We start from the raw sequence: 24,891 nt of genomic DNA, 5'->3' as shown, positions 1-24,891 counted from the left end.
ACTTCTTATATGGTCAGATGTTACCTATGTTAAGCAATATTTCCTGTTCATTTAAATGTTAGAAAAAAAGTTTTACTTTCTTATGAAATCTTACCAAGCAAATTCTAAAAGATTATAGAACAGAAAGTTAATGAAAATAATAACTCTAAAATGAAGATGAATGACTAACAGTTTAAACCACATACTGAATGATTTCCATTTGACTCTGGATACTATTGGCTTGGCTTCGAGCACTGCTAGCTTTCTCAGTAAGTCCTGTTATTTCAACTTCATGTTCACTTATTAACTGCTCAATCCTATAAAAAGAATGTGGTGATTGTTATTTGATACAGAAGATTTTCCTACAAATTATTTTTAAAATGAATGATTTTCAATACTCTCAAATTTAGTATTTTGCTTTGCTTTTGTACATGCTACTCTTTTAATAACAAGTGTCTACAACAGGTCCAAAATCCTTTATCCAAATCTTTTGGGAGTCAGCTAGTTTTAGAATTCAGAATTTTTTTTTAGTTTACCATGGCAATAAATTGCAAGTACTATATATTGTATGACACCCCAAGTGAGATGTAGGGAAGTGTCCCATTAACCAAATATATTATGAATGCAACAATTTGCAAGTATTCACACTAAATCATAGACTATGGAAAGGTTTACATTAGCTCTGGTCAGGTTTTTCCAACAAATGAGTGACAAAAACTGTCTCCTTCACCAAACTTTGGTCAGGCTCTTCTGAGGCCTCTTTTCAACTATGCCTCAACCTTTGGCCTGCCTAGCACAGACCTAGCAAGAATCTTGCTGAGTCAGTTTAGTCCTCCCACCCTCGATATCTGGTCAAGTTCTTCATCCCCTGCCTTTGATATCTAAGCCTTTGGCCTGAGTTTAGCAAGAATCCCCCTACTCTTGATGCCTTTTCTCAGTAATTTTCCATCCACAGACTCCCTCACTATGCCCCGTGGCTATAAATCTCTATTTGGCCTTGTACTGGAAGCTGAGCTTAATCTCTCTCTCTCCTATAGCAATACTCCTATTGTAATTGTCTCGAATAACACCCACCTTACCATTCTAACCAGGGTCAGGAAAACAAAATTGTAACATGAGTTTCCTATAAACCTATAAAAAAAAGTATGTGTTTCAGAGCGGTTTAGATTTTGGAATTGTGGCTAAAACACTGTAAAACTGTGGTTTAGTTTCACTAGGCTTTTCCGTACCTGTCAGAAACCTACCTATCTTGATGTTGTTGCAGAAGTAGTTCCATTTTGTTCTGTGATTCAGATTTCAGTGCTTCAAGTTGATCCTCTACCTGGTTTTTAGAAAGAGACCCTGATTTAGTTGCTAGTAAATATAAGGCTTGGAAAATCTGGATATTTTCAACTAAAGGAATGCTTTAAATGCAAATAGAAATAATACTAAAATCAAATACATTATATTCCCATATTTTATTAGATCTTTTACTTTGTCTATACTCTCATGAAGCTATACAGGTAAACCAAGGTAGTTCCTATTATGAGAGATTATTGTGGAAGTAACTTCTGTTATTTCAGAAAAATGAGAACTTGGCTTATTTTAAGAATTTTAAAAATTATACATCTAATGCTATTCTCTTAATGCATTTTAATATAAAATTATTTAAGTAGCATTCTCACCACTTACTGGAAATATCCTCCCTTTAAGAAAAGAAATCTCTGTGTCTAATTCTCTTAGGATTTTACTAATAGCTGAGCCCAAGCTGCGGAAGTGCAGAGTAGACATGCTGTCATGTTCATATATTTTTTTGCCTGAGGCTTCTTCAAAGTCAACCAGGATTGACCGGATTTCTTGAAGCACTCCCTCATGACTAAGCATCATTTTTCGTAGTTGCTCTATCTGTGTGTTGCTGTCTTTCAGCATGTCCTCCTTAAGGCATTTGGCAGCTTCAAGTTCATGAACTGTATTTTGAAGCTGATTTCTTAAATCCTCCTGGGACTGACTCTCCCTTCGTCTGTGAAATAAATGAAAGAAAATAAATAACATTGATAAAACTCATATTCACACAAGTAGTTTTACTACAAAGAGTAAAACTTTAAAATAATTTCACATAATGAAAATATGTGACTTTAAAATAATTTCACAAATCCCAACCTGATGTCAGCCATAGCATCTCTCTCCATTTGCATCTCCTGAAGTTTTGTTTGCAAATCAATGACTGACTGCCTCAAATAAAACTTTTGTTTCTCATGCAATTCATTGCTCTGAAAAAAAAGCCATGCAAATTAATCTTCATTAGAGAAACACATTTCCTTATAGCTAGTAAGTTCCAAAAATCTATATATTTTTTAATTCATTTTTATGTCTACTTCCTTCCCTCACTGCTGCAGTTCAAAGCCTAATTAATAACCTCTCACGTAGGTTACGAGAATACCTTAACTAGTCTCCCTGTATCAAGCTTGACCCTGTTTAATCCATTCTCTACAACCAAAACTCTGCTTCTAAAACAAATCTTAATTCCAGCTCAACATGGAGATAGGAATACATTTTTTACACGAAAACACGAGAATTGGTTGAAATTCTGTACATAAAAAAGTCAATCCCTACCTCCTACCCACTTAAAATACCTGGCAGCAGATACCACCACCCAAAACTCCAGGCGTCCTACTACAGAGAAATACACAAAGATTTCTAAGATCAGGCACTGAGGGATCTCCCAGCACAGGAGATGCTGTAGGAGATGCTCCCGTACATAGTTGATGCCATACCTAATCCTCCCACAGCAAAGCCATCAAGTTCTGCCCATGAATAGAGAATTTGCCACCAGCCTTTTTATTGCCTAATTCTTGAATATAAACAGAAAACCAAAAACTGCTGAACACTTGAAGAAAAATCACAAAGTAATAAATAGATCAATATCAAATAAACAAGCAAACACCCAGAAAAAAAAGAAGAACCAGAGGAAATAAAGAAAGATAATGCAAGGAATAGAAGAACACTTCAAAAACTCGTGTTTACAGAGAAATTCAAGAGACATTACCAGCATAAAGCAAGAATAAGATGCTATGCCACAGAAGTGATGAGAGGAGAAAGGGTCATGAAAATTAAAAATATGGTTGTAAATGAAAAAGTTCAATTCAATAGAAATGTTGCAAGTCAAGAAATGTCCTCCAAAGGTAGAAAAAGTAGACAAATTTTTGAAACAAAAAGTAAGAGATGTAGAGATTTAACTGAGGTGAAAGTATGTTTCCAACAGGAACTTTGGAAAGGCAGAACTGAAAAAACAGAAGAAGGGAAACTGCCAAAGAAAAAATGCAACCGAATTCCTCCAAACTGAAAGGCACACATCTACAGACCAATAGGTCTACTGAGTCCCTAGCACGGTGAATGAAAAAACAAAAATTCATACCTAAGTACATTATGGTGGCATTTCAGAGACAAAGAAAAGATGTTAAAGATGAAATTCAAGAAAGTAAAAAATAAAAAATCATCTACAAAGGAACAAGAACCAGATACACATCTCAATAGCGATACTGAATGCAAAAGCACAATATCTTCAAAAGATTGAGAGAAATTACTTTCAACTTTACCCGGTCAATTATCAATCAAGTGTGAGTGTAAAATAGAGTCATTCTCAGACATGCAAAGATTCATAAAATGCATCTCTTTCTTAAGAATTTAACAGTTTATTAAGAATTTAACAAAGACGTGTTTTGACTAAATGAAGAAGTAGATCAAGAAAGAAGACAGGAGAGGCTGGAGGCAGAGCAAGATGGCGGAATAGAAGCCTACACCATTCATTCCCTCACACCTGCTACCCCCGATGGGAACACCAAATTTTAAAAACTATCTGCACACAGAAAAGCACCATCATAAGACCACAAAAGTCAAGTGAAAAATAGTGAGGCAGGAAAATAGAGTCTGGAGGCAGGGAACATAAGCCTGATTCACACTTCAGCTGTGACAGGAAATATCCTCTCCTTAGGGTACAGGATGTAAATGACTTTGTAACTTTATTTCATTTTCCCCATTTACATAGGGCATACCTCCAAGTAACCAATGGAATCCTCTAGGGAGTATTTAAACTCCCAAAAATTCTCTAACTGTGCTTTTGAGTTTCTATGCTCAGGCCCACTCCCACACTGTGGAGTGTACTTTCATTTTCAATAAATTCCTTCATTCCTTCCTTGGTTTGTGTGTTTTGTCCAATTCTTTGTTCAAGACGCCAAGAACCTGGACACCCTCCACCATTAAAAATAGTACCTGGTTTTAATTCATATGGTGGAAGGAGGCATTGAAGAGGGCAGGAGAGACAGTCTTGAATCTCCAACACCACCCCTTTCACCATCCTCCAGCAGTGGCTATGCAGAGGATCTGCGTAGGGGAGGGAGAGCACAGCAACGGGGGGACTTTATATTTAATTCAGTGCTGCCCCATCAGAGGGGAGAATCAAGCCATGCTGGGCTTAGAGGCAGCATTTGGACCAGCCCTAGTCAGAGGGGAATTGCCCATTTCAGTGGTCAGAACTCAAGTTTCTCAGCAAGCCTCACCACCACATGCTGACGTGCACTGGGGTCCTAGGTAAATTTGAAAGGCAGCCTAGGACACAAGGACTGCAATTCTTAGGTAATTCCTCTAAGCTAGGGTGGGCTTAGAGCCAGTAAACTATGGCGGCATGTGACCTAAGGAGACCCAAGCTGGTGTGGTTAAGGGAGTGCTTGCACAATCCCTTTCCCAACCCCAGACAGTGCAGCTTGCAGGAACAAAAGTGACTCCTTCCTTCCATTTGAGGAGAGGAGAGCAAAGCGTAAAAAGGACTTTGTCTTGCATGTTAGATACCAGTTCAGCCACAGTAGGGTAAGGCAGTGGGCAGAGTCATGAGGTCCCCATTTCAAGACCTACCTCCTGGACAACAATTCAAGATACACCCTGGGTCAAAAGGGAACCCATTGCCTTCAAGGGAAGAATGCAGTCCTGGAAGGGTTCATTACCTGCTGACTAAAGAGTCCTTGGGGACCAGGCATGGTGGCTCACACCTGGAATTCTAGCACTTTGAGAAGCCGAGGTGGGCAGATCATTTGAGCTCAGGAGTTCGAGACCAGCCTGACCAACATGGTGAAATCCCGTCTCTACTAAAAATCCAAAAAAATAGGCTGGGTGCGGTAGCTCATGCCTGTAATCTCAGCACTTTGGGAGGCCGAGGCGGGCATCATGAGGTCAGGAGTTCAAGACCAGCCTGGCCAAAATGGTGAAACCCTGTCTCTACTAAAAATACAAAAATTAGCCAGGTGTGGTGGCGTGTGCCTGTAGTCCCAGCTACTCAGCAGGCTGAGGCAGGAGAATCGCTTGCACCTGGGAGGCAGAGGTTGCAGTGAGCTGAGATTGCGCCACTGTACTCCAGCCTGGGTGACAGAGAGAGACTCTGTCTCAAAAAAAAAAAAAAAAAAAAAGAAACCAAACCAAAACAAAAATATTAGCCGGGCATGGTGGCGCATGCCTGTAGTCTCAGGTCCTTAGGGGGCTGAGGCAGGAGAATCATTTGAACCCGGAAGGCAGAAGTTGCAGTGAGCCGAGATGGCACCACTGCACTCCAGCCTGGGTGACAGAACATGACTCTATCTCAAAAAATAATAAAAATAAAAATAATAAAAATAAAGAGCCCTTGGGTGAGTCCCAGGGTGAGTCCTAAAGGGTGCCCTAAAGGGTGAGTCCCAGGCCTGGCAACATTCACCACAAGCTAATCAAAGAGCCCTTGGCTTTAAGTAAACATCAGTAGTGGCAGGGCAGAAACTCCATGGACTAGTGGTGGTCGTGCCACAGGGAGAAGCTCCTCTGCCTTTGGAAAGGGGAGGAAAGAATGGGAAGGACTTTGTATTGTGGTTTGACTGCCAGTTTAGCCGCAGTAGAATAGAACATAAGGTAAACTGCTAAGGTATTTGGCTCCAATCCCTGGCTCCCAGACAGCATGTCCGGACATGCACAGGACCTGGGGGATCTCACCACTCTGAAGGGAAGGACCTTGGACAAGACTCAGTGCAGTGCTGACTTCAGGTCTGACCCATCACATTCCCAGTGTTAGCAGCCACAGGAGTGCTTGCATAACCACACCCCCAGTTCCACGTGGGTCAGCACAGAGAGGGAGAGAGACAGAGAAACTCCATATGTTTGGGAGAAAGGTAAGAGAAAAGAACAAGAGTCTCTGCGTGGTAATCCAGAGAATTCTTCTAGATCTTATCCAAGACCACTAAGGCAGTACCTCTATGAGTCTGCAAAAACCACAGCGTTATTAGGCTTGGGGTTTTGAATACCTGGAAAGCCTTCCTGAGAAGGACAGGCACAAATAAGCTCAACTGTGAAGACTACCACAAATAACTAACTTCAATGCCCAGACACCAAAGTACATCTACAAGCATCAACACCATCCAGGAAAACATGACCTCACTAAATGAACTAAGTAAGGTACCAGGGACCAATCCTGAAAAAACAGAGATATATGACTTTTCAGACAGATAATTCAAAATATCTGTTTTGAGGAAATTCAAAGAAATTAAAGACAACTCAGAAAAAGAATTCAGAATTCTATCAGATAAATTTAACAAAGAGATTAAAATAACTACAAAGAATCAAGCAGAAATATTAGAATTGAAAAATGCAATTGATGTGCTGAAGAATGCATGAGAGTCTCTTAATACCAGAAATGATCAAGCAGAAGAAAGAATTAGTCAGAAGACAGGCTATTTGAAAATATAAAGTCAGAGGAAACAAAATAAAAAAGAAAAGAAAACAATGAAGCACACCTACAAGATCTAGAAAATGGCCTTAAAAGGGCAAATCTAACTTATTAGCCTTAAAAGGGAGTTAGAGAAAGAGATAGGGGTAGAAAGTTTATTCAAAGAGAAAGTATCAGAGAACTTCCCAACCCTAGAGAAAAATACCAACATTCAAGTACAAGGTTACAGAACATCAAGAAGATTTAACTCAAAGAAGACTATCTCAAGGCAATTAATAATCAAACTCCCAAAGGTCAAGGATAAAGGATCCTGAAAGCAGCAAGAGAAAAGAAACAACATACAATGAAGCTCCAGTACATCTGGCAGCAGGCTTTTCAGTGGAAATCTTACATGCCAGGAGAGAGTGGCATGATATATTTAAAGTGTTGAAGGAAAAAAACCATCTACCACAGAATACTATATCTAGTGAAAATATCCTTCAAACATGAAGGAGAAATAAACACTTTTCTAGAAAACAAAAGATGAGGAATTTCATCAACACCAGACCAGACCCGTCCTACAAGAAATGCTAAAGGGAGTTCTTCAATCTGAAAGAGAAGGATGTTAATAAGCAAGAATAAATCATCCAAAGGTACAAAACTCATTGGTAATAGTAAGCACACAGAAAAACACAGAATAATATAACACTGTAATTGTGATGTGTAAACTTCTCTTAAGTAGAAAGGCTAAATGATAAACCAATAAAAAATAATCATAACAACTTTTCAAGCCATAGATATTACAATAAGATTCAAATAGAAGCAACTAAAAGTTAAAAAGTGGGAGCACAAAGTCAAAGTGTAGAGTTTGTATTAGTTTTGTTTTTGTATGTTTGTTTGTTATGCAATCAGCGTTAAACTGTCATCACTTAAAAAGTGATGGGTTTAAAATAATGGCTTATAAGAGAGTATTGCAAGCCTCATGGTAACCTCAAAGGTGAAAAACATACAACAGATATGCAGAAAATAAAAGCAAGAAATCAAAGCATGGTAATTGGTTATCAGAACTTATTAACATTAGTGTCACTAGAGTTGGTATAAAACCAACTGCTAAATTTGACTGGCTTAAAAATAAAGAAATCAAAGCATACCAACAGAGAAAAATCACCTTCACTAGGAGGAATACAGGAAGGAAAAGAAGGAAGAGAAGACTACAAAACAACCAAAAGCAAATAACAAAAATGGCAGGAGTAAGTCCTTACTCATCAATAATAACATTGAACATAAATGGACTAAACTCTCTAATCAAAAGACACAGAGTGGCTGAATGGATTAAAAAACAAGACTCACTGATCTGTTGCCAATGAGAAACACACTACACCTACAAAGACACACACAGTATGAAAATAAAGGGATGGAAAAAGATATTCCATGCCAATGGAAACCAAAAAAGAGCAGATGTAGCTATACTTATATCAGACAAAATAGATTTCAAGACAAAAACTATAAGAAGAGACAAAGAAGTCACAATATAATGATAAATGGGTCAATTCAGTAAGAGGAGGTAACAATTTAAAATACATATGCAGTCATGACTGGGGCATCCAGATATATAAAGCAAATATTATCAGAAATAAAAGTGAGAAAAGCCTCAATACAATAATAGCAAGATACATCAACACCCCACTTTCAGGACTGGATAGATCAGACAGAAAACCTACAAAGAAACATAAAACCTAATCTGCACCATAGACCAAATGGAGCCAATGGATATTTACAGAACATTTCATCCAAAGGCTGCAGAATACACAGCCTTGTATACACACAGCAATAGACACAGGAATGTTCTGGGCAGAATACATTCCTCAGCTCATGGATGATTCTCAAGGAGAGACCATACGTTAGGTCACAAAACAAGTCTTAAAACATCCAAGAAAACCTGAAATAGTATCAATCATCTTCTCTGATAACAAGGGAATAAAACTACAAATCAATAACAAGGGGAATTTTGGAAACCATACAAATACACAGAAATTAAACAATATGCTCCAGAATGACCAGTGAGTTAATGAAGAAATTAAGAAGGAAATTAAAAATTTTATTGAAACAGATGATCATGGAAACACAACATCCCAAAACCTATGGGATACAGTGAAAGCAGTACCAAGAGGGAAATATATATATCTATTAAGCGCCTACTTCAAAAAAGAAGAAAAACTTCAAATAAACAATTTAAATGATGTATTTTAAAGAACCAGAAAAGCAAGAGCAAACTGAACCCAAAATTAGTACAAGAAAAGAAATAATAAAGATCAGAGCAGAAATAAAATTAAAATGAAGAAAATAATACAAAAGATCAATGAAACAAAAAGTTGTTTGACAAGATAAATTTGACAAACCTTTAGCCAGACCAAGAAAAAAAGATAGAAGACCCAAATAAATATATTCAGAGACAAAAAAGGATACATTACAACTGATACTGCATAAATTCAAAGGATCATTAGTCGCTACTATGAGTGATTACATGCCAATGAACTGGAAACACCTAGAAAAAAAGGACAAATTCCTAGACACATACAACTTACCAGGATTGAACCCTGAAGAAATCTAAAACCTGAACAAGTCCCAGTAAAGAAAAGCCCAGAACCTGATGGCTTCACTGCTGAATACCAAACATTTAAAGAACCAACACCAATTATACTCAACTGTTCCAAAAAATTGAGGAAGAGGAACTTCTTCCAAACTCATTCTACGATGGCAGTTATTACCCTGATACCAAAACCAGACAAAGACACATCAAAAAAAGAAAACTACAGGTCAGTATCTCTGATGAATATTGAAGCAGAAATTCTCAACAAAATACTAGCAAACTGAATTCAGCAATACATTAAAAAGTTCATATATCATGACCAAGTGGAATTTATCCCTGGGATGCAAGGATGGTTAAACATATGTAAATCAATCAATGTGATACATCATATCAACATAATGAAAAACAAAAACCATATGACTATTTCAATTGAGGCTGAAAAAGCATTTGATAAAATTAAACATCTCTTCAGGATAAAACTCTCAAAAAAATGGGTAGAGAATAGAAAACAATGAAGCACACCTACAAGATCAACATAATAAAAACCATATATGACAGAACCACAGCTAGTATTATACTTAACGGAGAAAAACTAAAAGCCTTTCTTGCAAGATCTGGAACACGACAAAGATGCCCACTTTCACCATTGTTATTCAACAAAGTACTGGAAGTCCTAGCTTGAGCAATCACATAGAGAAAGAAATAAATGACATTCAAACTGGAACGGAAGAAGTCAAATTATCCTTGTTTGCAGATGATATAATCTTATATTTGGAAAAAACCTAAAGACTCCACCAAAAAACTATTAGAACTAATAAGCAAATTCAGTCACATTGCAGGATACAGTCAACATATAAAAATCAATGGCATTTCTATATGCCAACAGTGAGCAATCTGAAAAAGAAATAAAAAAGTAATCCCATTACAAGTTCCACAAATAAAATGAAATAACTAGGAATTAACCAAAGAAGTGAAAGACCTCAACAATGAAAACTATAAAATACTGATGAAAGAAATGGAAGAGGACACCAAAAATCGGAAAGGTATCCCATATTCATGGATTAGAAAAATCAATATTGTTAAAATGTCCATAAAATCCAAAGCAATCTACAGATTCAATGCAATCTCTATCAAAATACTAATGGTATTCTTCACAGAAATAGAAAAAAAAAATCTTAAAATTCATATGGAGTCACAAAAGATGCAGAATGGCCAAAGCTATCCTGAACAAAAAGAATAAAACTGGGGGAACCCATTATCTGACTTTAAATTACACTACAGAGCTACAGTAACCAGAACAGCATGGTACTGGCATAAAAACAAACACATAGAACAATAAAATAGCATAGAGAACCCAGAAATGAATCCACTCACATACAGTGAATTTATTTTCAAAAAAGGTGCCAAGAACATATATTAGGGAAAAGACAGTCTTTTCAATAAATGGTGCTGGGAAAACTGGATATCCATATGCAGAAGAATGAAACTAGATCCCTATCTCTCACCACATTTAAAAATCAAATCAAAAAGGGTTAAAAGACTTATGTATAAGACCTCAAACTATGAAACTCTATGAGAAAACATTGGGGGAAACTTCCTAGGACACTGTTCTAGGCAAAAATTTCTTGAGTAATACCCCACATGCACAGGCAACCAATGCAAAAATGGACAAATGGGATCACATCAATTAGAAAGCTTCTACACAGCAAAGGAAACAATCAACAAAGTGAAGAGAAAACCCACAGGATGGGAAGAAATATCTGCAAACTACTCATTTGACAAGGGATTAATAACCAGAATATATAAGGAGCTCAAACAACTCTATAGGAAAAAATCTAGTAATTTGACTAAAAATAGGGAAATGATTTGAATAGACATTTCTCAAAGAACAAATACAAATGGCAAACAGGTATATGAGAAAGTGCTCAATATCACTGATCATTAGAGAAATGCAAATCTGAACTACAATGAGGTATCAACTCACCCGAGTTAAAACAGTTTTTATCCAAAAGTTAGGCAATAACAAATGCTGGCAAGGATATGGAGAAAAGGGAACCCTTGTACACTGTTGGTGGGAATGTGAATTAGTACAACCACTATAAAGAACAGTTTGGAGGTCCCTCAAAAAAACTGAAAATAGAGCTACCATACGATCCAGCAATCCCACTGTTGGGTATATACCCCCCAAAAAGGAAATCAATATACCAAAGAGGTATCTGCACTCCCATGTTTGTTGCAGACTGTTCACAATAGCCAAGATTTGGAAGCAACCTTAGTGTCCAACCACCACAGATGAATGGATATAGAAAATGTGGTACTTATAAACAGTGGAGTACCATTTACCATAAAAAAGAATGAGATACTGTCATTTGCAACAACATGGATGGAACTGGAGGTCATTATGTTAAGTGAAATAAGCCAGGCACAGAAAGACAGACATCACATGTTCTTGCTTATTTGTGGGATCTAAAAATCAAAACAATTGAATTCATGGAGATAGAGAGTAGAGGGATGGTTACCAGAGAGGGTGGGAAGGGTAGTGGGGGAGTGCCAAGGGGAGGTGGGGATGGTTAATGGGTACAAAAAAATACAATGAATAAGACCTAGTATTTGATAGCACAACAGGGTGATTATAGTCAATAATAATTCAATTGTACATTTTCAAATAACTAAAAGAATATAATTTGATTGTTTGTAACATGAAGTATAAATGCTTGAGAGGATGGGTACCCAATTTTCCATCATGTGATTTTTTACACATTGCATGCCTGACCAAAATAGCTCATATACTCCATAAATACATATGCCTTTTTGTTTAATCAAAAAAAAAAAGAAAGAAAGAAGAGAGAAAACAGTGATTCCTGGAAACCATGGATTCAACCTGGAAAGTAGTAGCAGAAGTCTTAGGAAAAGAGTTATACAAGAGACCTAAGAGAAACTAATCTAGACTGGGCAAAAGGTCAGAAGATGCTTGGAGTGTCCTGGGTCAAAGGAGGATATAGAAAACCTATATGATGTGTTTTTTTCTTTTTTTTTTTTTTTTTTTTTGAGATGGAGTCTCACGCTGTTGCCCAGGCTGGAGTGCAGTGGCGCGATCTCGGCTCACTGCAAGCTCCGCCTCCCGGGTTCCCGCCATTCTCCTGCCTCAGCCTCCTGAGTAGCTGGGACTACAGGCGCCCGCCACCGCGCCCGGCTAATTTTTTGTATTTTTAGTAGAGACGGGGTTTCACTGTGGTCTCGATCTCCTGACCTTGTGATCCGCCCGCCTCGGCCTCCCAAAGTGCTGGGATTACAGGCTTGAGCCACCGCGCCCGGCCATGATGTGTTTTTTTCTAATAAGGATATGATAAAGGCAAATAGTATAAGGAAAAAGAAAGGCAATTAGGAACCCCAGTAAAAACAAAAACCTACACAAGAAAGGAAATTTACTGATTTAACACATATTTACTGAAGGCCAATAAAGTGTCATATACTGTTAGGGGATAGACATAGAAAACAAATCAAGACACTGTTTCTTCTCCTCATTGGTACCTCTGTGCTTCCTTTGTCTATATACACATCTTCATTAGTGTACTTATCATAGGGTAATTCCACTGTTTATATGACAAGCTCCCCTCCCAGACTATGAATTCCTTGTAAGTCCTATCTTACTCATTTTTTTTTATCCCTGTGCATACTGGGGTACATAATTTTCAACACTAAATAAAATTGTAGATTTTTTTTTCCTAAAAATGCTCACACAATCTGATGAGGTAATGCGGTAATGAGAAAAATTAGATGTACTAAATACTACAATAAATGTGTACAAATGGCAGTAACTGTACAGAGGAAAGCACACCTAATGTCATCTAGAGGAAAGGCTTCAGAGAAGAAAATGCCTAAGTTGAGTCTTGGTGCATAATAAGAGTTTGCCAGGCAGACAAAGTAGAGAAGAGAAAATGGCCTGGGCAAAGGCATGCAGGTCTGGAATAGCACGGTATCCAGGGACAAGCAAGTGGCCCGATACTGCCAGAATAGAGGTACCTATGGAGAATGGGTAGCATATGAGCCTAAAATGTACCAGGGCGAGGTTAGAGCATGAAGAGCTTTGGATGTTACAGTAAGGAGTTTGGCTTTTAGATTGTTAACTACTGGGACCCAATATGCAATTGTAAAGCCAGTTTGATTCTACATAATGTCCACTTGAAATTTTTAGCAAATAACTTCTAGATGCTATGTAGCTATGATGCATACACACATATCTAAAAACCTACCCTCTACCATTGCTTTGTAAAGAGAAATCAGGTATCATGTTAGCAGGACAATAGGTCTACGCCAATCATTAATTATAACTGCAGATAAATGCTACTTATAATTTTGAGTTATTCAAGTTTTGTTAAAATTTACATCGTGAAACCAAGGTGCTTTGAATAATTATTAAAAAAGAAAAATAAATATGTAGACTTTTCATTAGCCCAATTTTAATACTGAAAATAGAAGACACAGGTCAAATTAACAAATTTAACCAATAAACCCATTGTTATTTTTTTCTTTCAGGAAGTTGTATAACTGGCTTTACAACTACATATTGGGCCTCACTGTTGTCCCCCAAATAGCATCAGGTACTAGAAGAGAAGGCAACTCACTTCATTTAGTCTTCTCTGTAAATCTTTGACTTGATGTGAATATTCTTCTAAAACACGTTCAAAGTGTTCCTTTCCAGGATATTGGATGATTTTTCTAGGAGAATCAAGTTCCACTTCATATTTAGGGAAAAAAGGAACCTGTGTCAAAGTCCCAGCTGAAGATGTGTTTTCAATTATTGTACCACGAATAGACGACACAAAAAACGGACTTGAAGAACCTAAATATCAAAGAATTCATTAATTAACTTTTTTTTTTGGAGAAGGAGTTTCACTCTTGTTGCCCAAGAATGGAGTGCAATGATGCGATCTCGCTCATTGCAACCTCTGCCTCCTGGTTCAAGCGATTCTCCTGCCTCAGCCTCCCAAGTAGCTGGTAATACAGGAGCAAGCCACCATGCCCGGCTAATTTTTTGTATTTTTAGTAGAAACAGGGTTTCACCATATTAGCCATGGTGAAACCATGGTCTGGTCTCGAACTCCTGACCTCCTGACCTCAGGTGATCTGCCCACCTCGGCCTCCCAAAGTGCTGGGATTACAGGTATGAGCCACCGGGCCTGGGCCATTCATTAACTTTTTCATAAAATAATTTTGTGCACAATTATGCTAACTGATTCCGTTATTGAACCCCAAAGAAGCTCAAGGTCTTGGGGGAAAATACGCATGTGAAGGGATAAAGCAATTTTGGCCTTAAGCTGATGCTGTAGCAGGATGAGACTGTTAGGGGCCTTCTTGGGAGGTGAATGTGTTTCGCATGTGAGTAAAAAGTAAATAATTTGTGATCGGGGGCAAACTGGTGGTGGTTTTAAAATATGTCCAAAAATTCTTTGATATTCCTCCCTTGAGGAGGTACAGGTTAATTTCCCTCGTCTTTGTAAGAAAGGGGAAGGAAGGGTGTATGTGTTTTTGTGTGTTTGTAGCATTTGCTTAATTTTGCAAAAAACAAACAAACAAACAAAAACCTGGAAGAATAAAACAGAAACTCATAAAAGCAGCTATCTATGGGGTATAGGGATAAATGGAAACAGAGTGGTGCAGATAGGGATGGGAACAAGACTCTAATTAGAGCATACTGTTTACAAAGTTTTTATTTCTGAGCCATGTAAATGTTACATGTATTCAAAAATAAAATTAAAAACAAAATGAAAATAAATTAAATACTAATAAAAACAAGTAAACCTAAGTAAATAAGGAAATTGATAACCACCTCACAGAGAAAAGAAGACTGTTCCTTCAAATAACATTAGAACACAGTGCTAACATTAGAACACTGTACAGCCAGCCTTGGTTACTTAGTAAGTGGTTAATGTTGGTAGTGTTGTTATAATTCTGAAACTAGTTCATGTGTATTATAGAAGAGAGAAAATGAATGAATGTACTGAGGTCTTTGGAAATTAGGGTTTTCACTGTAGGAAAGACACAAATACGAATGATAAGGAAGAACTCTATGGTATCGGATTTGAATTTGAGTTATCAGTGCTTCTAACTTACGATTTTTAAAAATTGACTTCCAAGCTTTAGCCACTGAACGGTCCGAGACACAATGGCACCTCAGTAGCAATATGCATGCCAGATCTTGATTTCTGAATATGATTCCCTCCTAAAAGGAACAAGGGCTTCCTAGCAAAATGGCTGAATCCAGGTCTGAGGGAGCAGGCAAAACACAAGGTGAGCCTGAAACGTTTTGATATACCAGAAAGCAATAAATTGGGGTAATGCCTTTAAAAAGACACAGAAGCCAGCTTTAAGGGACTGGTCAAATTTGATACACCTGAGAATCAAAAACAGTAGTGACAGCAATGCATCATAGCACTTTAAATTAAAAAAACAAAAGATGGTTCTATAAGGATAACAGGGAAAGCTGTTTTATTCCTGAAGAATGTCAGCTAATAATGATGATAAAATTAGAAAATCATCAATGTAATAATTGATTAGGCACGGATCTTTAGTTGACGCTGAAGCCACTGGATGAAGGATTATTTAGTAGCAGGATATTCACAGGGTTTCAAAAGATACGCTAAAGATTACATATTAATTATAAAGGGGGAAATGTAACTTTCAATTAGTGGGATGTGGCATTATGTGTTCCCTGGGGGTATGCTGTAAAAGTATACATCACTTGGCTGGGCATGGTGGCTCATGGCTGTAATCCTAGCACTTTGGGAGGCCAAGGCAGGTGGAGTGCCTGAGTTCAGGAGTTCAAGACCAGCCTGGGCAACATGGTGAAACCCCATCTCTACTAAAAATACAAAAAATTAGCCAGGCGTGGTGGTGCGTGCCTGTAATCCCAGCTACTTGGAAGGCTGAGGCACAAGAATCATTTGAAACCGGAAGGCGGAGGTGGCAGTGAGCTGAGATCATGCCACTGCACTCCAGCTTGGGCGACAGAGCGAGACCAAAAAAAAAAAAAAAAAAAAAAAAAATGTACACATCGCATATGTAAAACTCTTGTCAAATGAGTATAACCTAAATCTGAACATGAGAAACAAGTTTTAAAATTCTAGAATGGGGACATTCTATGGTACATTCTGTAATAACTGTTCTGAACTCTTAAAGCCAATGCCATGAGAAACATGCAGAGAGAGAGAGAATGGTTATAAATTTAAAGAGAATAAGGAGATCAAACAACCAAATACAATTCATGATCTTTGATTTGCTCCTAGATTAGTAAAAGTACCCAAGACTTTTTGGGAGGACAACTGGAGAAATTTAAATATGAACACATTAGATGATACTGCATTGACAGTATTTATCTTAGATATAATAATGTGGTTTGAGAAAATCATCCTTATTCTTAGGAGATGCACATTCAGGTTTTAAAGCAACAATCATGATGCTTTCAACTAATTTTCAAATAGTCTGGCAAAATGAGATACATATTATAGGTACACAGATAAAGCAAATATGACAAAATGTGGAGAACTGGTGAATCCAGTTGGAGGGTATATAAGGTGAGTACTGTATTGTTCTTTCCATTTTTCTGCAACTTCAGAAAATTTCAAATAAAAAACTGGGTGGGGAACATCGCACACTGGGGCCTATTGGGGTGCAGAAGGAGGGAGAGCATCAGGATACATGGCTAATGCATACAGGGCTTAATACCTAGGTGATGGGTTGATAGGTGCCGCAAACCACGATGGCACACATTTACCTATGCAACACACCTGAATATCCTGCACATGTATCCCAGAACTTAAAATTAAATTAAATTAAATTAAATTAAGTTAAATTAAAGATAAATAGGCTGGGTGCCGTGGCTCATGCATGTAATCTCAGCATTTTGGGAGGCCAAGACAGGTGGATTGCCTGAGTTCAGGAGTTCAAGACCAGCCTAGGCAACACGGTGAAACCCCATCTCTACTAAAAATACAAAAAATTAGCCGGGAATGATAGTGGGCGCCTGTAGCCCCACCTACTTGGGAGGCTGAGGCAGGAGAATGGCATGAACCCGGGAGGCAGAGCTTGCAGTGAGCCTAGATCGTGCCACTGCATTCCAGCCTGGGCGATGACAGAGCGAGACTCTATCTCAAACAAAATAAATAAATAAATAAATAAAAAGCAGTTCATTGGACTTAGCAAAGAGGGGGAATCTGGCCACATTGGCCGGAGTGATTTCATTGGAATACTGGGCGCAAAAGCTGTAAGGCAGTAGCTTGTAGAGTGAACGGATGGTTAGGAAACGTAGCTAGGGAATACAGATTTTTCTTTTAGAAGGCACAACTATGAAGGAGAGATCAGGAAGGGATAGGTCAGGGAAAAGCGTTTTTGTCGTTTTGGTTTGTGTGTTCTATGTATTTGTTAGTGTTTTTAGATTGGGAGAGACTTGGCATGGTTTTATTGATGAAAAGGTGCAAACGGAGAGAAAGAGGCTGAAGATACGAATGAACAGGGGTAATTTCTGAGCCAGATCTCTGAAGGGGCAGAGGAGTTGACAATGGGGAGTGAAAAGAAAAACATGGTTAGTGAATTAAGAAGCTGACTCTTCCATTGAGCTATGGGAGAAGCAGGCATGGACTGCGAAAAATAGTGGTCCTTCAGCACAGGATATGAGGAGAAAAGAGAGGACCAGCATAGGGCTTCTATTTTCTCTAGAAATTAGGAAATAATGTTATCTGAGAGTGAGAAAGAAGAAGACAGGGAAAGGGAGTTAAGAATGGTGTGATTTTCATATGTTTATTGTGGCACTATTTACAATAGCAAAGACTTGGAACCAACCCATCAGTGAAAGACTGGATTAAGGAAATGTGGCACATAAACACCATGGAATACTACGTAGTCATAAAAAAGGATGAGTTCATGTCTTTTGTAGGGACATGGTCATGAAGCTGGAAACCATCATTCTGAGCAAACTATCGCAAGGACAGAAAACCAAACACCGCATGTTCTCACTCATAGGTGGGAACTGAACAATGAGAACACTTGGACACCGCGTGGGGAACATCACATACTGGGGCCTGTCATGGGGTTGGGTGATAGGGGAGGGTTAGCATTAGGAGATATACCTAATGTAAATGACGAGTTAATGGTTGCAGCACACCAACATGGCACATATATACATATGTAACAAACCTGCACATTGTGCACATGTACCCTAGAACTTAAAGTATAATAATAAAAAAAACCCTCATACTCCTCCCTCTGCACTACCCCTCACAACCAAAAAAACAAAAAAAAAGAATGGTGCGATTTTGAAATAAGTATTACGGAAAACTGGAAAGACACCTGGCTAAGATCATGAGAAAAATTTCTTAGCAGCATCCAATTGAGATAAGAGACTGACTTTGAAGTGAAAAATACACATTTGTGTATTTTCCCTAGCAAATTCAAAATCTTGCAGCAGCCCACTGAATAACGGGGAAGGCAGTCAGCCTGATAAGGATTTGGTTTTTCCTGTAAGAGTGCAAGAGAGGGCCGGGCGCGGTGGCTCAAGCCTGTAATCCCAGCACTTTGGGAGGCCGAGACGGGCGGATCACAAGGTCAGGAGATTGAGACCATCCTGGCTAACATGGTGAAACCCCGTCTCTACTAAAAAATACAAAAAAAAACCCCCACAAAACTAGCCGGGCGAGGTGGCAGGCGCCTGTAGTCCCTGCTACTCGGGAGCCTGAGGCAGGAGAATGGCATAAACCCGGGAGGCGGAGCTTGCAGTGAGCTGAGATCCGGCCACAGCACTCCAGCCTGGGCAACAGAGCGAGACTCCGTCTAAAAAAAAAAAAAAAAAAAAAAAAAGAGTGCAAGAGAATAATCAAGGGGAAAGGAAGTTGAGAATACTGGCAAGTGACTTGCTGAAATAAGGAATGATACAAAAGAAAGTGAAGATAGAATGAGGCTGATAATTTTGGAGAAAATGGCAGAACCTAAAGCAGTTGTTCTCAACCTTTGCTATAAATCAGGATCAGCTGGGGAGCTTTAAAAAAAATCCAGTGGTGCCTGATCTCCACTCTAGACCTACTGAATCAGAGTCTCAAGGTGTGGATCTAAGCCATTTAAGTGTTTAAAATTAAGTGTGATTTTTGACATGGGTCCACTACCTTCATGTGCAGAAAGCAGGTGTACTCTAGGAATAAGGGAGTGAGATTGTTGAAAGATCGGAGGTTAAAAGAAAAACTTCCTTTCTTTGCCAATAGCACTCCCACAAGCACAGTAAATGTTCCTAAAACCCACAGACTTTCTGTAAAAAGTGTGACAAGCACCAACTCCACAAAACAACACAGTACAAGAAGGGCAAGGATTTTCTGTATGCCCAGAGAAAGCCTCATGATGACAGGAAGCAGAGTGGCTATGGTGGGCAGACTAAGTCGATTTTCTGGAAAAAGACTAAAACGATCAAGAAGATTGTGCTGATGCCTTGAGTGCATTGAACCCAGCTGCAGATCTAAGAGAATGCTGGCAACCAAGAGATGCAAGCCTCTTGAACTGGCTTGAGATATGAAGAGAAAGGGTGAAGCGATCCAGTTCTCAGTGTCATCTTTTGTTTTATTATGAAGACAATAAAATCTTGAGTTTATGTTAAAAAAATAAAAGACAAGAGGTTGAATTTCAGAAGTCTATCAGTTCTTGGTAATAAGATCCAAAATAAGGGAGTGGGTAACTAGAGTAAAGGTAAAATAGTAAGAATTTAAGAGGTCAAAAAGCTGTAAGTCTAAGATCTTAGATGAGTCACCCATGAGGATGGTATTACAGGATGATGATGTACCTGAGCAGGGAGGGACAACCCATGATCTAAGTGCCAGTGCCAATAATGAGTATGAGGATGTGGCTATGTAGGAAGTGAGCAAGCGGAGGTGGGCAGGGGAGATGGGTGTAGTAAGGTGAAGATGACAACGGCATTTTAGGATGTATGAGCATAGTGAGAAGCAGAAATGTTTATACAATAAGGGTGCTGAAAGAAATGTTTCTAAGCAGACCAGTAAAACAACAAATCAATATCTGAGAATAATCTCTGCATGCACTAAAAGAATGAGTTACATCTGTGATTATCCTATTTCGAATCTGAATTTCTACTAGAAGAAAACTTGTATGATTCTGGCTTCTGAGATAGACCATTAAATTGAAAAGAAAAAAAGAATGAGGAGAGATGGGCAAGGAAGAGAAAGTGCAGGTCATTTGCCTGATTGCCCTTGAATGCATTCACTGTCCTTCCCCTTCTCTGTCGAGTGTTGTAGGTTCCCTTTCTAGTTCTCTTCCAGGTAGGTTTGCAATGGGAAGAGCTGGCAGAAGAGCCAGAGGCAGCAGAAAGGGGGAAACCAAGGTCATGGTCCTCTCACTGTCTCAAACGGGGATCTGGTAGTTAGTGGTGGCTTCAGCTCCTTCCAGGCAGCCCTCTCCGTGGTTCTACCTCTAGCTTCCATGCTCTTGCAACAGCTGCTTTTCTCATTGTCCTTCTAGCCAAAGGCGTGATTGGTAGCAGCTTCCTGCAGTTGGTAATTTCCATGTTGTTTCATCCCTTTAGGCTTTGCAGCTCTTTCAGCACCCATGTAACCATTCCTTGTATTAAATTCCAACTATTTATTCCATCTGTGTCTGTTTTCCTGACATAGGAATCACCTTTTGATTGAAATAATTTGGATCAGAGGTGATGGGAGCCTCAACCAGAATACCAGTAACGGAAATGGAGAGGGAAAAAATGAATTCAAGAGACATTTCAAAGGAAAATCAGCAGGGCCTCAGTACCTGACTGGATGTAGCAGCAGGTAAGCAAAAAGAAGTGAAATGATACAAAATTCTGACAGGGTAGACCAAGAGACACAGGAGGAAGAGAAGGCATTAGGAAGGCATGGTACATGTTGAGGCTGAAGTACCTCAATGTAGAAACATTTTTTAAAACAAAAAATTCCTTGAAAGACAAAGGAATTTCTTCTTCAAAAAGTAGAATTATAAACAATATGGTAGACATTCATGACCATGGTATGCAACCTACATGGTTAAAAACAAAACATACTAGAAACAGTAGCTTGAATGAATATCATGAAGATTGGTTAATTCTAATTTTTTCCCATTTTGTTTTATAAACAGCACATACCTTCATTAGATGTGACACCACTACTTGATAAAATATCTTCATTATTTGATTCACAAGCTTTTGATTCCATATTAAATATTGCCACCTCTTCTTAGAGATCTTGAAGTATGAATGGTTCCCTCTTTGGTTCTTTTGGTTCCTGTCTATGAAAGACAGAGATTCAATCTTTATTAATAAGGTACTATGTGAAAAAAGTTCATAGAGGAACAGGAACTGACTTTTTAACATTTGAAATTCAGTAATAATTTCTTCACCAGAAAAATAATTATTTATACTGAAATACATTGTGTTACATAAAATTAATAAGTGAATACAATCTTATGGTGAAAATTATTGATTTTAATGACCAAGTGGATTATTAAAGACAACCTGAAAATAAGAAACTAATAATTATTGTGGTAATTAGTGCTCTGATTTGGGGTAGAGGTTTCTCATAAAGTTACACCATCAAATAATGGAAGAAAATATCTCCTTAGCAAACACCACAAATCATCAAAATAGAAGTCACTAGTAAAAGTTGAAGAACTTCTTTGATGTTAAATAGTGCTCACAATTTTCGTTTGAGCTAAGAGGAGAATTCTAAATGTGGAGAACAATGGTGGTGGTCTGATTTCAAATCTTCCTCTCATCCTCCCAAATTGCCATAAATCAACCAGGCACTCCACACCCCTAGCATCACTGAAAGACAGAGAGTACCACAACCTTCAAATAATCTGCAAGTAGAGGCAAAGCTTTTTCCAGAATGATTTCTGCAGCCCACCTACCAACACTACAAGCCTAAGGGTACAGAAAATGGGAAGAGGTAAGCAGAAGACAGAAAAAGTACAGGTAAATTCACCCCCAGATGTGAAAAAGTAAAGGTCAAAATATTAAGCACAGGTTGGAACCTGATAGTCCACAGCCCTAACAGTGGAGAAGGTATTTGAAGAAGTAGCGGCCTCAGAGAAGCAGTGTTTCTTGGGGCGAATGAGATACAGAGAGAAAAGATGGTCTCCCCTAGGGACATGGCAGTCAAGGGAAAGAAGGAAATGAGAGAGAAACACTAAGGAACCAGCAGAAACAAAACACAAGCTAGATATACCACCCTCCTTCCACCCTTCCCACCCAACACCACTAACCATAAAGAAACTGCATGGCAGAAGGCAGTCTCAAAGTAAGAACTTTGTCCACAAAATGAATAGGAATAAATAAAAGCAGACTACATCTACTGCAAAATGTCAGAAAACATGAATAAAATCTTTTCTGATGATGAAAAGTCTCTCCCACAAACAACAAACATGAAGCCAAAGAAAACTGTAACATAATACTCCAAGCTGAATCCAGTGTGCTCAAACAAGCATTTAGGGGTATGAAAAATCACCCCTGAATTAGAAATGTAAAGTCAAAGAATAAAAATGGACAAGAAACGAAACAAGAAAACAAACAAACAGGAAGAGATTAAATGAGAATTGATTAAAGTTAGGAAAGACAGAGAAATAAAAAACAAAATTATATCAGAAATAATGACTGAATCACAAAGTATACAAGCAATGACAGGTTGTAATAAAAATTTAATAAAGGCACTGAAGAAAATCAGGAAAGCCACCATTAGAATAAAAAATAAAATAAAGAACTAAAAAGGGTGAAAGCCGGGCCTGGTGGCTCACACCTGTAATCCCAGCACTTAGGGAGGCAGAAGCAGGAGGATAGCTTGAACCCAGGAGTTCAAGACCTATCTGAGCAACAGAGCAAGACCTCATTCTCCACAAAAAGGAAGAAAAGAAGACAAAAAAAAAAAAAAAAAGTGTGAGAGAGGATTGAAATGGAAGACAGGTAAATAAGGTTGAATATAACTGGGTTTCCTAAAGGAAAAACATAGAACAATGAAACAGAACTATTATTTAAAACTATAATCCAAGAAAATTTTCCAGATACAAAGACCTGAATCTACACATTTTCCATACTAGGGAAAGGTGACCAAGAATGATCAACTCTGAGACATACACTATTAAAACAATATTAAGACTTTAAAGATAATGAAAAAATCCTCAGTACCTCCAGGCAAAAAAGATGAAATAATTTACAAAGGCAAGAAGATTAGACTGGCACTAGGTTATTAAAAAGCAACACACACAGTAAGGCAAGAGTGTAGTAGTACTTTCAAGAAAGAAAAAAAGGACAAACCAAGGATATTACAGCCAGCCAAGATGTCCTTCAAAACGTCTGAAGCCACAAAAAAAAGCAGTTTTGACTGTACCGGAACACTGTGCCGTGTGCCTCTGCTGAGGATTCTACTAGAGAAGATGAGCCTCATTCACCCAAAAGACCACTGTAAAATGTGGCAACTGGTGAAGATCTTCAAGGTTTCGTGTAGGTTCTAAACTTTTAAAAGTAAATTTGGAAAAAAAGGATAAATACAAACATTTAAAAAACAAGACTGCGAAAACTGCAAGGGGACGGATGGTGAATATTTAAATATTCAGTTATAGAGTTGAGAAAAACAAAGGTGAGGTAATGGCACTGAGTAGTGATATAAATATGTGCATGACAAAGGAGAATAAATGTAACTAAAAACGGAAGGAAGAGGAAGAAAAGCAGAAAGTAAAAGACCATTGACTGTTATAAATGGAATAGACAGTAGTCGAAGGACACCACTTAAAACTGACAAAAAGGAAAGGTCAAGTAAGAAAAAGGGGTTTTAAAAGTGCACTATAAAAAGCATAAGTACAAAAGTAACCACTAGAGTAAAAATACAAACCTTCTTAAATGACAAAGAATTCTAAACGGAAACATAAAGAAGAAACACCAAATAAAGAAACTCTAGCAAATATAACACATTCAGTAATTACACCCACAAGATAATATAATGGTGTGAAAAAAATACCACAGAATTTAGACCAGTCATGTTGATAAATGTCAGAGGACTTAACTTGCCTATTGGAAGACAAGGATTTTCAAATTGGCTTTCAAAAAAAACAACTCTTCTAAGTACAAAAAAGTATGCCTAAAATCGCACAGATTCAAAAAGATTAAAAAAAAAGGATGAACAAAAATTTTCCAGGCAAATGAAAACAATAAGAAAGCACCGGTTAAAATCCTGATACCAGACTAAGCAGTCTTCAAGCCAGAGAGCATTAACTAAAACAAAATGCAGTGCACTTGAAGTTAAAAGCCACGTTCCACAATAAAGATATGTACCACATAACACAGCAATCACTTGGATAAAGCATAAATCCACAGAAGATATGCTAAGAACTGCAAACACAGTAATAATGGGAGGCTTTAACGGACAATTAGTATTACACAGGCCAAGTGGACAAAAAATAAGTAGAGATATAAAAGATTTAGAAGAACTAATCACTAAGGTTGACCTTTAGGCTATATATTAAACACTATACTTTGATAACAGACAATATACTTTCCTCGCCAAGGGCACATGACACATTCACAAAAATCAGTCACATTCTGGGGCACAAATAAAAGGTTGGTAGGCTCCATAAAGTA

General features: G+C 38.0%; 1 protein-coding gene and 1 non-coding gene across 2 annotated transcripts in view; one reads left to right on the top strand and one right to left on the bottom strand.

Annotated features, from left to right (window-relative positions):
• Window positions 1–24,891, bottom strand: part of CCDC158 (coiled-coil domain containing 158) — a 102,784-nt gene that overhangs the window by 77,164 nt on the left and 729 nt on the right. Inside the window, exons 2-7 of the mRNA XM_028848487.2 lie at window positions 21,409–21,551; window positions 13,889–14,106; window positions 2,119–2,228; window positions 1,651–1,978; window positions 1,224–1,300; window positions 186–296 (exon numbers count right to left, since the gene is read on the bottom strand). Coding sequence (XP_028704320.1) covers window positions 186–296; window positions 1,224–1,300; window positions 1,651–1,978; window positions 2,119–2,228; window positions 13,889–14,106; window positions 21,409–21,478 — 914 coding nt within the window. The 5' untranslated portion in view covers window positions 21,479–21,551. The remainder of the gene's footprint in view (window positions 1–185; window positions 297–1,223; window positions 1,301–1,650; window positions 1,979–2,118; window positions 2,229–13,888; window positions 14,107–21,408; window positions 21,552–24,891) is intronic.
• On the top strand, window positions 20,354–20,425 carry LOC114678569 (small nucleolar RNA SNORD50). Its single transcript, XR_003730004.1, has one exon. It is a non-coding gene; the product is annotated as a small nucleolar RNA SNORD50 (small nucleolar RNA).

Source organism: Macaca mulatta, chromosome 5, assembly GCF_049350105.2.
Source record: "Macaca mulatta isolate MMU2019108-1 chromosome 5, T2T-MMU8v2.0, whole genome shotgun sequence".
Taxonomy (NCBI): domain Eukaryota; kingdom Metazoa; phylum Chordata; class Mammalia; order Primates; family Cercopithecidae; genus Macaca; species Macaca mulatta.
This window is presented reverse-complemented; position numbering and strand designations above follow the sequence as displayed.